Source organism: Heterodontus francisci, chromosome 2, assembly GCF_036365525.1.
Source record: "Heterodontus francisci isolate sHetFra1 chromosome 2, sHetFra1.hap1, whole genome shotgun sequence".
In the NCBI taxonomy this organism is placed as follows: domain Eukaryota; kingdom Metazoa; phylum Chordata; class Chondrichthyes; order Heterodontiformes; family Heterodontidae; genus Heterodontus; species Heterodontus francisci.
The window spans coordinates 144,545,018-144,562,250 of NC_090372.1; the positions used below are offsets into that span (position 1 = coordinate 144,545,018).

The 17,233-nt window shown below is 41.7% G+C and overlaps 1 protein-coding gene across 2 annotated transcripts in view; it reads right to left on the reverse strand.

Annotated features, from left to right (window-relative positions):
- The window catches only part of vopp1b (VOPP1 WW domain binding protein b), a 73,956-nt gene extending 57,428 nt beyond the window's left edge, over positions 1-16,528 (reverse strand). For both annotated transcript variants that reach the window (XR_010968919.1, XM_068011606.1), the window contains exon 1: positions 16,352-16,528. Coding sequence is in view for 1 of the 2 variants with exons in the window: in XM_068011606.1 (XP_067867707.1) it covers positions 16,352-16,399 (48 nt within the window). In the remaining variant the exon portion in view is untranslated. The remainder of the gene's footprint in view (positions 1-16,351) is intronic.
- Between the last annotated feature and the right edge of the window lie 705 nt (positions 16,529-17,233).

Here is a 17,233-nt window from a genome sequence, read left to right on the forward strand (position 1 = left end):
AATGGCCTACTCCTGCTCCTATTTTCTAAGTTTCTATGAGCTTTAATATATTATTGATAACTGCAGGTGCAAATGTCTAAAATATTTGCTTTTGAGAACAGTTAATTCAATTCTATTTAAATATTAATGACTTACTGTCTATTGTGCAGTTGATTTGTTTTGCCTTCAACTAAGAGCAAAAGATGACCATACAATGATTTTCCTCACAACCATTATACAACTGTAGTATCTCAAATCCCCATACAAACCAGTAATCAGTTTGTAATCATAGGTACCACTTATAGCTAATTTGATAACTATGCGGGTAGTTGACCTCAATGACATAGTACGTTGACACGTCATTCCACAAAGTGAAGTCACGCAGGTTCTCTCCATTATCCAATTTAAGGCTCTCTGGGCCAAACAAAAACAGGAACAAAGCGGCTTGTAGAGGGAAGGAAAATCAGAAGCATGGTCAACACTGCCATTATCACATCCCACCTTGTGGGTGAGCTATGTGAAAGTGAATTCACTCTGTTCAGTAACCAGTCTTCTGTGAAACTTTACTGCCTGCTCACATGATATAGAAATGCTATAAAGATCACTTCAGGGACATGCAATCTTACTATTGTCACGATTTGCCTCTTAATGCTTCATAACAATCAACAATGCAGTAAGATAGCTGAAGTGAGATATTGGCATGTATAGGCTGTTGAAATGAGAGTACATTGAAGTTTCAAGATCTAGGGAAAAAGTCCTACTGTAATGCACTAGAAATCAAAAGTCTACAGTCAAAAAATTTATAAGTTACCCTTAATTCCAAAGGCTTTATAATGATTATCCCAAATTTTCCTCATCACGAGTAATTCACTCCGAATGGCCTCATTCTGCACTGTAACAATATTGTGATTCTGAGATTCTAAAAACAGCTTCCTCCATCACGGTGATGATATTTCTGCCATTAGTATCTTAATGATCAGTGTCAGTACTCACTTTCTTTCCCTAGCCCACTCCAAATAAACCATCAGAAGGTGTATTTGCTGAAAGAGAAATGTCACCTACGCTAGATTCAGGGGCCCAGTAGTGAACTTAAGAATTTCATTAGCAGCCAGGGAACTCCAATCAGTTATGACTCAGGCCCATTTTTTTTTTTTAAATGCCTCAGTGACAAGAGACCACTGGTGATAAATTTAAGAACAATAATGGCTTCAAACAATTGATTCTGGGAATTATTGGAAACACAGCAAGACTTGTGGAACTGTAGTGATACCAAGAGGCAACGCTTCAATACATGCTTGAAGTTGGTGACGCCTTGCTAGAGTATGGTTCCACCATTCATCTTATGAATCTTGATAGCGAGTGCAGTAGGATTTTTACTCACAAGGAGCAACACAGCAAAACCCAATCCCTTTACCAGTCACCAGACATCCACACACTCCCAAAAGAAGTTGATGGAAGAGATCAGAAACAGGAATCCTGGCTGATAGTTACCTCCTTAATCTGGTGGAGAGAGCTCAAATATATTGTATCCCTATCATTGGCCTAGCTAAGGTCAAGTAATTTAGCAAAGACAAGGGATTAAAACTGTAATCTTGATCACTGTCAGTGAAAAATTAACTGGGGGGAAATCATATTTTGTTTACCTTTAATACAATTTAAACATTTAGTTTTCTATAACCTGCTGCATGACAGATGAATGAGTCAGAGGCTCAATGAGAAAGTTAGTTTATGGCAGGGGGGACATTTCTCAGCCTATCAAAAACCCTAACCCACTTGTAGACAGCTGTGTTTTTATTAAGTTACATGTATTTTATACGAAATATATATATATTATATACAGCAAAAAGACTATCATATGTACACTAGTTTTACATTCAATGTGTCCTCAGTACCTTGCTCTACGGCGAGGCCTGAACAACGTATGTCAGCCAAGAGAGACGTCTCAATTCATTCCATCTTCACTGCCTCCGGAGAATACTTGGCATCAGGTGGCAGGACTGCATCTCCAACACAGAAGTCCTCGAGGCGGCCAACATCCCCAGCTTATACACACTACGGAGTCAGCGGCGCTTGAGATGGCTTGGCCATGTGAGCCGCATGGAAGATGGCAGGATCCCCAAGGACACATTGTACAGCGAGCGCGTCACTGGTATCAGACCCACCGGCCGTCCACGTCTCCTCTTTAAAGACGTCTGCAAATGCGACATGAAGTCCTGTGACATTGATCACAAGTTGTGGGAGTCAGTTGCCAGCGATCGCCAAAGCTGGCAGGCAGCTATAAAGGCGAGGCTAAACTGTAGCAAGTCAAGGAGACTTAGCAGTTGGCAGGAAAAAAGACAGAAGCGCAAGGGGAGAGCCAACTGTGTAACAGCCCCGACAACCAATTTTATCTGCAGCGCCTGTGGAAGAGTCTGTCACTCTAGTATTGGCCTTTATAGCCACTCAACAAACCACTGACCACCTCCAGGCGATTACCCATTGTCTCCCGAGACAAGGAGGCCAAAGAAGAAGATTCTACAAGATATTGGTTGATACAGGTCATGGTTGAGAAATATATTTCAGTCTTGGCCCCATTGGTAGCATTCTCACCTCATTCAGAAGTTTAAGCCATACACTAATACTTGAGCATGTAATCCAGGTTGACTACAGTATTGAAGGAATACTGCATTGTCAGAAGTGCTGTTTTTTTGATTTGACGTTAAACCAAAGGTCTGTTCAAGCAAAGATAAAGGATCCCCTGGTACTATTTGATGAGCAGAGGAGTCTACCCAGTGTGCTAGACACATTTATCCCTCAACCACCACCACCAACCCGATTAACCAGTCATTTATCTCATGGTTGTTGCATGACCTTGCTGTAAGCTTGGCTGCCACATTTACTTACTTATTTAACATTGATTACAATTCAATGGTGTAAAGCACTTCACAATAGTCAGAGGATGTGAAAGGTCCTACATCAATATAAATTATTTCATCCTTACAGCAAAATGTGCACAACAGGGTAAAAAGTTTTTTTTTAAGTGAATAGTGTTATTGTATATCAGTACAGTAGACATTATTGAAGATACAGCATTTCTTCTGCTAAGGGAAGACCAGTTACACAGAGGACACTCCTGGATTAAAAATGCAGGTAGTGAATGAACACAGTTAACAACAAAGATGGCAACTCATATTTGGTGTTGCATTGTAGAATCCACCAATGCGCGTTTGGAAAAACTGGTGCAAGATTGGTCTTTCCCTGCACTTGAAATGGCATGAGCTCTACACCCCCACCCCAAGCATAGTAAATATTTTAGGTGGGACTACTGAATTCATAATTCAAACACTTAACATGAAGTGTTTTTTGTACTTTAAAACAAAATGGCAGCAGATTTAAGGTAGGAGGTCTGATGCAAAGCCACATTTTGTAAAACTGAATTCCAAACCTGCAAGTGTCAAGAGAACTTATTTTGATTAAAGGGCTACTACTCCAGGCTAGATATAACTAAACAGGGCACAGCAGTGATAAAATGAGTCTGTCAAACCACTATGTGTCATTGCTATGGCCCTCAACTATTATTTTGTAAACTATATGGAATAAAAATAATTTCTAGAGTGTGTACACTAAAATCTCCTTTTCCCAAAATGGCAGCAGGATAGCATGTGTTATGACCAAGGTGGGAAGAGTGCAGTCTTTTCTAGTTCCACTTCTCCACAGGTCATAACATATATTTAAACGTTTACCCAGTTACCGATATGGTCAATCATAGACTCTACTGCTTATCCCAGAATAAAATACACCAACCAGGTTTCTTTAATAAACAACAAAATTATCAGTTTATTATAAAACAAGACATAACCAATAACAAAGCAAAGCATTAACGCACAGATTGAAATATGAAAGTTCCATTTTACTTTGGCCCCTCACACACATCCTACCCCCGACCAGTTAACTGGAAAAAAAGAGATTTGCCTTCACAAACAAAAAAGAAAAGTACTTCGTCCAAATACTTGCTAATTCTTGAAGAAAAAGATAGATATGGAAAGTTGTCAGTTGTCCCTTTTTTGGTTTGGCGTCCCAAACGCGCATAGACAGCTGTCACTGGGATCTTTCTCAGGCGCAATTCGTTCGGGCGGCGTCGAGTATTTATCCGTCAGGTTTTTCCAATGTCTCAGGAGAAATGTGGCAACCAGGGTTTCAGGCAGGTCTTTCAGGTGAAATGCATCATCAATTTCTCTTTTTCTTATACGCGCTTCTAAGAGCTTCCCAAAGAGATGGAAAAACTGGCAGGCTTTTCAAAGAGACGGAACAGGCTGAGCTGGGGTTTTGTCCTTCAGGTTGATTTTTTAAACTCCAACTCTGTCCAAAGCAAAACCAAAAACAACCTCAAGAGTCAAGCCTCCTAACGCCTATAAATCTTGACCGGTCACTTCTCTGTAAACATCTTCTCCAAGTCAAAAAACCCCTGTTGGGTAATTATCTGAAAACATGTGACTTCCAATAAGGGCTGTTTCCAAACCAAGTCCAAAAGACCTTACGATGACCTTTTTTTAAAAAAAACAAAATTCATCATCTATGGAATCCTTTTGTCAGTTTTAAAACACAAGTCCTCAAAATTTCCCAAAAAAATGAAAGTACTTTCGTAACACATCTCTCAGACTGGATACAGCTGCAAAAGCTCGAGCATACCATCCAATGGCCATTGAGAGCACATTGTGATAAGTCAAACCCAGCGTGAACACCGTGCACATATTGTATGCCTACCAAAGACAGAATCATTGCTATCTCTACATATCCTATTTTGTTCAATTAGAATATCCAGTCACAAGTACTCACTTCAACTCTGCATAATCACTCTTATTGCAGCTTGCTTGGAAAATTCCAAAAATGGACCATCTGAATAAAAGCAAGAGGCTTTACAAAAAAAATGGAGCCATCAGTAACAGGTGTCCATGCTTGTCACGTGATTTCTTTTTCAATTTATTTGTTTAAAAGGAGCTGTATGCTCTATCTTGACATTGTTAATCACTAATGTTAGGATTCGATCAGTAGTGAAAAAGGACAAGGAACATGGTTTTGTTTTGAAACAACTTGAATATACTGCAAAGGCTGCAAATTGGGACACTCTTTCTAAACCAGTTGGCTGCACTGTCAGAGGTGCCATCTTTTGATGAGACATTAAACCGAGACCCCATCTCCCTTTTTGGGTGGATGTAAAAGATTTCATGGCACTATTTCGAAGAGCAGGGCTGTTACCTTGGTGTATTGGCCAATATTTATCCCTCAATCAACATCACAAAAATTGATTATCTGGCCATTATCACAATGCTGTTTGTGGGAGCTTGCTGTGCGCACACAGGCTACAATACAACAGTGGCTACATTTCAGAAAGTACTTCATTGGTTGTAAAGCACTTTGAAATGTCCGGTGGTCGTGAAAGGCGCTACATAAATGCAAATCACTATTTCTTTTCTTTTTTCAAGTCTCTCTGACCACTTTCTCTGATTGCAAAACACTGATATGTACTATTACATTATGCCAAGACTGTCCAGTAAAATATGCATTTTTCAAAATAAATTAATGAGAGAATTAGCTTTGCAATTCCATGTGAATAGACTATAAATGCTCATGACAAACCTAATAGTCTGAGAATCACATCCATCATTCTAATTTAACCAGGACTTGTTGGATTAAGCTTCCTTAATTATTTTATTGAAGTCCTTTTTAAAAATTGTATTTGAGAACATACCCTTATCAGGAATATTTAAAAATTACATTAAACACATTGAAAAACACTTCTGTTAAACTTCCCTCAGGTTAAACATCAATATAAATCTTTTTCTTTACTGCATTTTGATTGTTCAAAAATGCTCTGGACACCCACACCACCCCTCTGCACCAACTACCACCACCACCCCCCACCACGTCCCCAGTGGTGGCACAGACTACTTTTCTCAGTGCGAACATATATGCACTCATTTTATTCAACATAACTGTCATCCACTCTGGTGGCAGAAGTTCTCCCACTTGTTTTCACTGTGCATTTACATTTGGCAGGTTTTTACTCACTGGGGAGGTGGGGGATGTTTCCTTGTGGAGAATAGTTGAAGGAAGTTAAAATATTGCTACATTAGCCTCTGATTTCCACTTTGCATACCATATTGCTTATACAGTGCACTAACAAATTTGGGAATATGTAGTGTCCAGATACTGAACACGTCATATTCAAATGTTTACACAACAAATTCATACATACATGTACAAGGTGATTGGCTGCATCAACCAATCATCCACTTCTAACTGCCACAGATCACTGTTATTCTAGCAGCAAGCAGGAGTTAGTGACTGTCTTTTATCATTCTTTTGAAATGGCAGTGCTGTAAACCAAATATTGATAATTTAAACAATCCTCCACTGCCATCAGAACCATTGCACACTGAAGATTTTTACTGTGTGGATACAGATTGCCATAATAGCATATAACAACAGTAATTGGTAGTAAAAATGACGAGACTTGTTGGCATGACTTTTTCAACTAAGTTGGTTAACAGCTACCAAATGGAGCTGTGGTTATAACATCTAACTGAACAGAATTTTCTGGTACCAAGCTGTAGATTATTTATTGATAAACTTGCAGTAGACATGTCACAAGACATTTAGATTTTTGCGAATATCATGCAACAAGTCCTAGGAGGCCCTATCTAATGACAGCCACTAAACATGAAAAGTAAAAACTTTGCCATCTGTGTTCAGTTGAAATACTAGAGTTTAAATTATGAACAGCAAAATTGACAAAAAGTTCAATCTTATCTCACGTAATGACATCTAAATGCCTCAAATTACAAACTTGCAATTCAAATCCAGATATTAATTATTTCCACACTATGTCAGCATCTTTCTCAACTATTCAGTGGCGTTACAACAAAGTTACTTGCTTCAAATCTGCACAGTTCAAGTTTCAAACTCAGAAGCTGACAATAATCTAATACCAATGTGTAATTTTCATGAGGTCCCTAGCACACTGCTGCAGATGGAGAATTGAAATTAGGAGTGGGATAAATTAAAGAGTGCTCACTCTTGTCTCATGATGGCTGATCATATTGCAGGATACTGAGAAATCTGAATCTTTGTAAGTCAGGCAGCAGCAGCTAAAAGATGGACGTGGAAGGGCAGCACCATCAAGAGACTCGTGGCTGGAGATGGGGAGGACAGTTCACTTGGATTTATCTTTTGATATCAGACAGCACAAAAGGTTGAAGCACAAATATCATGCATATTTGCAAATGGAATGTGAGACAGTGCAGAATTGTACGCTCACCCATACCATTTTCTAAACTGGGGAATGCAAAGCCCTGAGCTTGTGTACTTACACATATTGGCAGAGCTCAGTGGTGCAGCCTTCAACTGTCAGTAATATTTTTTTAAACTACCATATTGTTAATGCAGACTTTAAGATTAAAAACATTTCATTGGACTGCCTAAAATATTCCAAACTTTGACTTTTCATTAATTGCAACAAACCACAAGAAAAATGTTGAATTGAACTGCGGAAGCCTTCTCTGTAACACTACCTATAACAAAATCATACATCTACTTATAAATAGCACATTTATAATTTTGCAACAATGCACAGTGGAAATCTTCTCCACAGCATCAATGCAATACAATAGGAAAAATGTTTTGCACCGTTGCAAGAGGTCCAACATAACAGTTTTATGAAATGCCTGGAGAAACAGTATTGGGGTATCAAAAAATGTAACAAATTTCTCAAAGCCCAATGAATGCTCCAACAACACTAGTCCAATCAGCATGTGGAGCTTTGCTCACCTAGAATGCATAGTGAAAAATCATAGCAGGCATTGCCCTCGATTTCTGATCCAGGCTGAGCCCACATTATTTTCCAATACACACTCCCAACAGAAATTCCACCAGAAGCACAGAAACAGAAAATGTATTTTGATCTTATTTCTTGGGCAAAATTTTCCAACAGCAGTAGAAAACAAAGTAGCTCATTCTCGTAGGGCCAGTACTGTTCATATTTGACTTACTTAATACATTTCCATAAGCTGCAATTTGTAAGGAAAAAGCAACTCTTTAAAGAGTTGCTGATAAGCTTGCGAAATACCCAACAACTCATGCTTATCAAGCACCAATGTTATGAAATTTTACTTATCCCTGATCAATAACTTTCCCGAGTTGGCTACTGGGCATAAGGTTACAAATGCGTAGACTAATACAGCACAGAAAACCATTTGGCCCGTCGTCCCTGTACCAGCTCTTTGAAAGTGTGATACAATTAGTTCTACGCCTTTTGCTCTGTCTCCATGGTCCTTCAAATTTTCCCTCTTCAAATATCATCAACTTCCCTTTTAGAAGTTATTACTTAATCAGCTTCCACCATCCTTTCAGGTAGTGCATTCCAGATCACATTTTCTGTGCTGAATTTTGTCTGCCATGTCTCTGCCCAGTTTATCAGTATGTCTATATCCTCCTGAAGTCCATTACTATCATCCTCACTGTTTTTGACATTTGAATTTCATATCATCTAAAAACTTTGAAAGTATACCCTGTATACCAGAGTCCAGGTCATAATATAATCAAAGAGCAAATGGTCCCAACACCAACCCCGGAGCATATCACTGCACATCTGTAATCTGAAGATCAACCTTTCACCACTACTCTCCATGTTTCTTAGCCAATTTTGTATCCAGGCTGCCACTGCCCCTTTAATCCAACAGCTCTAATTTTGCTCAGAAGTGCAATATGTGGTGCTTGATATATCAAAAGCCTTTTAAAGTTTTTTATACACAACATAATCCACGCTATCCACTAGACCCCTCTTCGTTACTTCAAAGAACTCAACTTAGTCAAACATGATTTACCTTCAACAAATCCATGCTAACTTTCATTTAACACCACATTTTTTTCCAAGCAATGCCTGAACATAAGCTCATCTTCAAAGATGCTTCACTGAGTATTTGGTCCTCACATTTCCATTGTTTAATCTAAAACTGGTGACAGAAGTAGATTTGAGATGAAAAAACTAAAATTACAGACAGCTGAATTTTCCCCCAACCGGGAAAATTCCATTGTTCTATATGAGTGGAGATCGTGAATACCAGTATGTTATTAAACAATAGGGGACATCATGTGCATTTCCATCAGGAGTTGTTAGAAAGCTGTCAGAAGCAGGAACCTGGTCCATTATTCCCACCCTAACCCATAGATGTTGAGGCTTTTCCACTGCCATTCTGGCTGAGACCAACCCAGCTGGGCCCTTCCTCAGCAACTTACGGTCTTAAATGTCAGAGAAGCTCAGATCATTTTAATACTGCTGGCAGATCACTGAGCTATGCTATGCTGACATTTTCTGCCAAAAGTGCCAGATAGATGATCCAGTGTTGCCTTTTGCAGAATTTTCATCATAGATACCTGTATCGAGCCAACTGGGTTCACTTTGAGGCATTAAGTGGCTGAATGCATTGCAAAGTGAAGGCGATGGACTCTGACAACCTTCTGGCTAAAGTGCTGAAGACCTAACCATCAAACTATTCTGATACTGCTATGATATTGGTATCCATCAAACAATGTAGAAGATTGCCCAGATATGTTCTATCCATAACAAAAAAGGAACAAATCTAAAAAGGTCAAACAGCTCCTCTCCCCAGTCAGCAAAGTGATAAAGGGATTCAGTGTCATTAGCAACACCTACTTATGAAAAACCTGCTCTCCAGTGATTAGTCTGGCATCCACTAGCAGCACTTGGCTACAGATCTCATCACAGTATTGACTTAGATATGAATACAAGAACCAGAGGAGAGGTGTGACATCAGGTCAACAGTTGACCAAGGAACCCTCAGAAAATTGAGGTCATTGGAGATAAACAGCAAAGTTCTTCAACAGTTGGAATCACACCTCACACAAAGGAAGATTATGGTCATTGGAGGTCAATAATTGCAGTCCCGATCATTGCTGCAAGAGTTTCCTCCTTGGCCCCACTACCTTCAGCTGCTTCAATGAACTTCCCTCCATCACAAGGTTGGGACTGAGACTGTTCACTTATGATTTTTGCATTCGACTCCATTCGTAATTCATCCAATAGGGAAACAGCCCACACCAGTATACAACAGTACTGGCAACAGATCTTCAGCCAGAAGTGCCAAGTGGATAATCAATCTCAACCTCCTCCTAAGGACTCCAGCATCACAGATGCCAGACTTCAGCCAATTCGATACACTCTACATGATATCAAGAAACAGCTGAAGGCACTGGATACAGCAAAGGTTACGGGCCCTGACAACATCGCGGCTGTATGACTGAAGATTGTGCTCCAAAACAGGCCGTGCCCTTAGCCAAGCTATTCCAATACAGCTACAACACTGGTATCTACCCGACGATGTGGAAAATTGCCCAGATATGTCCTGTCCACAAAAAGCAACACAAATCCAATCTGGCCAATTGCTGCCCCATCAGTCTACTCTCAATCAGCAGCAAAGTGATGGAAGGTGTCATGAAGTGCTATCTAGCGGCACTTACACAGCAATAACCTGCTCACCAATGCTCAGTTTGGGTTCCACCAGGGCCACTTGGCTCCTGACCTCATTACAGCCTTGGTCCAAACATGTACAAAAGAGGTGACGAAGAAGTGAGGTGAGAGTGACTGTCCTTGACACCAAGGCAACATTTGACCAAGTGTAGCAACAAGGAGCCGTGGCAAAACTGAAGTCAATGGGAATCGGGGGAAAACACACTGCTGGTTGGAGTTATACCTGGCATAAAGGAAGATGGTTGTGGTTGTTGGAGGCCAAACATCTTAGCCCCACGACATTGCTGCAGGAGTTCCTCAGGGTAAGGTCCTCGGTCCAATCATCTTCAGCTGCTTCATCAATGACCTTACTTCATCATAAGGTCAGAAGTGGGGATATTCACTGCTGACTGTGCAATGTTCAGTACCATTCACGTCTCCTCAGATACTGAAGCAGTCTGCATCCATATACAGCAAGACCTGGACAACATTCAGGCTTGGGCTGTTAAGTGGCAAGTAACATTTACGCCACACAAGGGCAGGCACTGACAATCTCCAAAAGAGAATCTAACTATCACCCCTTGACATTCAACAGCATTACCATCCCTAAATCCCACTCTCAACATTCTGGGGGTTACCATTGACCAGAACCTGAACTGGACCAGCCACAGAAATACTGTGGCTACAACAGCAGGTCAGAGGCTGGAAATTTTGTGGTGAATAACTCACCTCCTGTCTCCTCAAAGTCTGTCCACTTTCTACAAGGCACGAATCAACATTGTGATGGAATACTCTCCACTTGCCTGGATGAGTGCAGCTCCAATAATACTTAAGAAGCTCAACACCATCCAGGACAAAGCAGCCCGATTAATCAACAGCTTAAATATTTACTTCCTCTACCATCGACGCAGTGACAGCAGTGTGTACCAAATACAAGATGCACTACAGAAACTCACCAAGCTCTTTCAACAGCACCTTCCAAACCTGTGATCTCGACCACCTAGAAGGCCAAGGGCAGAAGACATATCGGAAGCTCCCTTCCAAGTCACACACCATCCTGACTTGGAACTATATCGCCATTCCTTGACTGTCACTGGGTCTTAATCCTGGAACTCCCTTCGTAACAGCATTGTGAGTGTACCTACACCAGATAAACTGCAGCTGTTCAAGAAGGCAGCTCACCACCACCTTCTCAAGGGCATTTTGGGATGGGCAACAAATGTTGTCCTTGCCAGCGACGCCCACATCTCAAGAACAAAAAAAGGAACAGGAGTAGACATTCAGTATGTGTTCTGCACCTCAACTCCATTTTCCTTGCTTCGCTCTATATCCCTCTAGATCAGGGTCACCAACACATCAATTGTGAGCTATTGGTAGCTCACTCAAAGACCGACAGTGAGCTATTGGTAGCTCACTGTTGGTCTTTGAGTAGCTCGCATAAAGCTTTGAAAAATTGCACTTAAAAAGTTTTCTTTGAAAAAAGAAAAAAACTACACATGAGCACCTGACGCTCTCCTTGCATCACTTGTTCTGATTCTAATTGGCTCCCACTGAGCACTGGTCCAAATCTCTGCACTCTCCAACCATCACAGCAGACCTTACATCTGCTGGTATCATGGGCCAACCAATTAGACAATTAGCAAGGCCCAGGTGGGCGTGTCCTTGGACCTGTAGGGAGCAGCCCAACCTGAGTAAGTGTCTGTACCTAGAGGGAGAGACTAGATCTGGGGAAGAGTCTGTACCTGGAGGGAGTAGCTGCACCGAGGAAAGGGAATAGCTAGCAAGCTAATCATTTTCAAGGGGAAAACGTTATGGTACACTAGAATTCCACAGACTAATGACCCTCAGAGAAAATTTTTTCCTCACCTCGTAAATAGGAGACCCCATATTTTTAAGCTGCATTCCCAAGTTCTAGTCTCGCCCACAAGTGGAAACATCCTGCCAACATCCACCCTGTCAAGTCCCCCCAGGATCTTATATGTTTCAATAAGATCACCTCTCATTCCTCTAAACTCCAATGGGTATAGGCCCAACCTGTTCAACCTTTCCTCATAAGATAACCCCTTCATCCCAGGAATCAGTCAAGTGAAGCTTCTCTGAACTGCTTCTAATGCAACTTTATCCTATCTTAAGTAAGGCGACCAAAACTGTACAAAGTACTCCAGATGTGGTAACACCAAGGCCCTGTACAGCTGTAGCATAACTTCGCTATTTCTATACTCAATTCCCCTTGCAAACAACAACATTCCATTTTTCTTCCTAATCCTTGCTGTACCTGCATACTAACTTTGTGTGATTCATGTACCAGGGCACCCAGATCCCTCTATACCACAGAGTTCTGCAGTCTCTCCATTTAAATAATATTCTGCTTTTCCATTCTTCCTGCCAAAGTGGAAAGTTCACACTTTCCTACATTATACTCCATTCTATCTGCCAAATTTTTGCCCACTCACTTAACCTATCTATATCCCTTTGTAAACTCTATGTCCTCTTGACAACTTAACTTCCTACCTATCTTTGTGTCATCTGCAAATTTAGCTACCAAACATTCTATCCTTTCATGTAAGTCATTGATATAGACTGCAAATAGTTGAGGCCTCAGCACTGATCCCTGTAGCACTCCACTAGTCACATCTTGCCAACCTGAAAATGACCCATTTATCCCTACTCTCTGCTTGCTGTTAGCTAACCAATCCTCTATCCATGCTAATATGCTACCCGCCTATACCATGAACTCTTATCTTGTGTAGTAACCAGGACCTTATGTGCCACCTTATCGAATGCCATATGGAAATCAGAGTACACCACATCTACAGGTTCCCCTTTATCCACATTGCTTGCTATTTCCTCAAAGAACACTAATAAATTAGCCAAACACGATTTCCTTTTCACAAAACCATATTACCTCTGCCTGATCACATTATGATTTTTTAAATGTCCTGCTATAAACTCCTTACTAATGGATTCTAACATTTTCCCTATGACAGATGGCCTACAATTGCCTGCTTTCTTGAATAGAGGTGTTAGATTAGCTATTTTCCAATCTGCTGGGACTTTTCCAGAATCTAGGAAATTTTGGAAGATCAAAACTAATACATTGACTGTCACTGTAGCCACTATTTTCAAGACCCTAGGATGCAGGCCATCAGGTCCTGGGAACTTGTCAGCCTTTAGCTCTAATAGTTTTCCCAGTACCTTTTTTCTGGTGATTGTGATAGCGTTAAGTTCTTCCCTCCTTTTACCTCTTTTTTTTCTAGTATCTGTTTTTTTTTTCATCTTCCACAGTGAAGATCGACACAAAATCCTCGTTATCCATTACTTCCCCAGACTCTCACTCTAGAGGACCAACACTCACTTGAGTTACTTTTCCTTTTTAAATACTTGTAGAAACTTTTACTATCTGTTTTTATATTTCTAGCTAGCTTCCTTTCATACTCTAATTTCTTTTTCTAAAAAAAAGTCATTCTTTGCTGGTTTTTAAAATCTGCCCAATCTTCTGATCTACCACTAATGTTCGCTGAATTGTACACTTTTTCTTTCAATTTGATACTATCTTACTTCCTTAGTTACAGATGGATGGTGCATCCTTCTCCTAGAGTCTTTCTTGGTCACTGCATTACATCTTTGCGGAGAGTTATCAAATATCTCCTTAAATGTCTGCCACTACTTCTCTACTGTTCTATCTTTTAACCTAACGCCATCAGTTCAAAGATCCCCTCAAAGTCGCACAACATCCTGACAGAAATATATCAGTTTCTTGAGCGCTGCTGCACCAATATTCTGCAATTCCCTGGGTAAAACCATGGTGACAGAACTGTCACTACAAGAACCACAGCAATTCAAGGCAATGGCCCATCATCCATTCAGCAGGGTAGCTGCAGAGAACAAAAAGTGCAGTCTTGCCATCATCAGCCACACGCCAAGAAAAACCATTGGTCTAAAACAAGATTGCAGTCTACAAGTTGTTAGCATTGCCCTTTATACCAGATCATCACGATTTGTTTTCAGAGATCTTATTCCCTCCACTCCCAGGGATATTAACACCCTTTCTAAGGTATGGGAATGGGTCACCCACTGGTATCTCAATCAAGTGGCCATTATAAATGTGTAAATAAAAACAGAAAGTGCTGGGAAAACCCAGCAGGTCTGGCAGCATCTGTGGAGAGAAAAGCAGAGTAAGCGTTTCAGGTCAGTGACTTTTCATCAGAACGGTTCTGATGAAAGGTCTCTGACCTGAAATGTTAACTTGCTACTCTCTCCACAGATGCTGCCAGACCTGCTGGGTTTTCCCAGCACTTTCTGTTTTTATTTCAGATTTCCAGCATCCGCAGTATTTTGCTTTCATTATAAATGTGAGATTCCTAGAAGCCTGCCTACGGAGTCCATTGCTAGCAGTCTGATCCAGGGCACTTTCAGCAGCTGTCACTGAATAGTGACCAGGAGCAAGGATCATGCTGATTTTATTTTTGCTCAGCACTGGACCTTGCAGTGAACTATTGGGTTCCAACCACTGCTCCAGCTGAAATCAGTTTTCCAAGCATATTTTCTCATGAGGTATCCTCAAGATGAGTTTTTTAAAAAACTTTAATGTAGCTATCCATTTATGAAAATATAGTTTTAATGTTACCAAATGACTCAACTAATTCAAGCAAGTATCTGACACATACCAACTAGAAAGGCCTCAGATTCAATTCACAGTCTATGTTCTATTAGGTGATTAAGTGGTGGTGATAAAAAAAAATCTTTAAATTGGCCCAAATGCAAAATCTATTTTAAACAGAAGATTTAAAAATTTTCCAAGCATACATGCACCAGGGGCCTCCCTAGAAACACACCTCCCGAGGTACGGAGAAGGGGCGAGTATTTGGAAGGAATATATACAATCCAAAGTTTCTGCCTAAACCCGAGTCAACCGCAGCCAAGTATATTAATACATTTTTAGTAGTGATGGTGCTTGTTTTTTTTTTGAAGAGGGTGGAGTGTTTTTGGGCTCGAACAGTAAATTCCATTTAAACCCAACATAACTTCTTGCCTTATGATCAGGTTTGATAATTTACAGTTTGCCTAACTAAGACGTTGTTTAATTAAAGAGTTAAGTCGTTAGGGAAATCCCTGACCCGTTAGGAAATTGCAGTCGGTGCCGGGATTCATGACAGCATTGGGGAGTTTCCACATAGACTGTTTCTGGAACCACTTGTACCATAAAGTCTGCTTTAGGTGTACATATTGATCAGGGCAGGTAGAAATGCTGCAACTTGTACTATTCAAAAAGGAGCAACGTGGACTCGAACTTGCAGAGTTTATAAAGGCTGAGGACATGATCATATCATACACTGACTGTATTACTGTCCATAACCCGCTTCCAAAACCTTCCGACTTCACAAACACCCTTTTGAAGTGGGAAATAAAGGAGATGGATGCTGAGAAACGGTACCAACCAGATGTTCTTATCCTGATACAAGGCCTATACAGACCCGGCCAGTTTGATTAAAATACAAGTGGACAGCGCTCGCTCCACCAGCACTCAGCCGGTTATCAGAGGCAGTTTAAAGCGGCTCAATCGCCCAAAGTAGCGCCGGCACTGGGCACCGGAGACACCCGCCCGTAGCGCCGGCACCGAGCGCCCCCGGAGCCGGAGACGCCGAGCCCGTAGCGCCGGCACCGAACGCCCCCGGAGACGCCGAGCCCGTAGCGCCGGCACCGAGCGCCCCCGGAGCCGGAGACGCCGAGCCCGTAGCGCCGGCACCGAACGCCCCCGGAGACGCCGAGCCCACTCAGCTCGGCTTCCCAGAGTTAACGGCCACTCCACTGAAAAATGCCCCGGTCTGTATTTTTTCCTCCCTCCCAGACCCCGACGCTCTGCCTCACCTCGAATAGCAGCAGGATCAGGCAGGTGATCGTCGGGCTCCGGACCATCGCGGCTGGGTGACCTGCTCACTGCCGTCAGGGCGGACAGGCTCATTCGACTCCCATTACCGTCGTGCAGGCCTCGGGCACTGATACGGGAGCGAGCGAAGGCGGCGAGCCTCCAATTATTGTACAACCCACGGGCTCGGGACCGCGCGTGAATAAGCACCGCCCACTTGGAGCGCGCCCCCTGTCCGGCTCCGCGGCCCCGCGCCAGCTGAGCGCAGGCTCAATGCTGCCAGCTTGAACCGGGTTAGTCTCACTCAGGGGGCAAAGGGATGGGTGTGACAGGCGAGAAGAAAGGGATACCAAAAGGCATTTTTATTCGTTCATGGGATGTGAGCGTAGTTGGAAAGCCAGCATTTGTTACCCACCCCTAATTTCCCTGGAGAAGGCGGTGGTTGGCTGCCTTCTTGAACCGCTGTAATCCATTAAGGGGAAATGATGGAGTAGTGGTAATGTCACTAAACTAGTAATCTTGTGGCCTAGGCTAATGTCCTGGGTACACAGGTTCAAATCCCACCACGGCAGCTGCTGCAATTTCAATTCAATTAATAAAAATCTGGATTTGAATGCTAGTCTGTGTAATGGTGCCATGAAAATATCATTGATTGTCATTAAAAAACATCTGGTTCACTTATCCCCTTTAGGAGACCTGCTGTCTGCAGACTCTGAAATGGCCTAGCAAGGGCAAATGCTGGCCTTGCCAGTTAAGTCCACATCCCATGAAAGAATAATAATTTTTTAAAATATGGTGTAGGTGCACCCACAATGCTGATAGGTAGGGAGTTCCAGGATTCTGACCCAGTGACAATGAACGAAGGCCGATATAATTCCAAGACA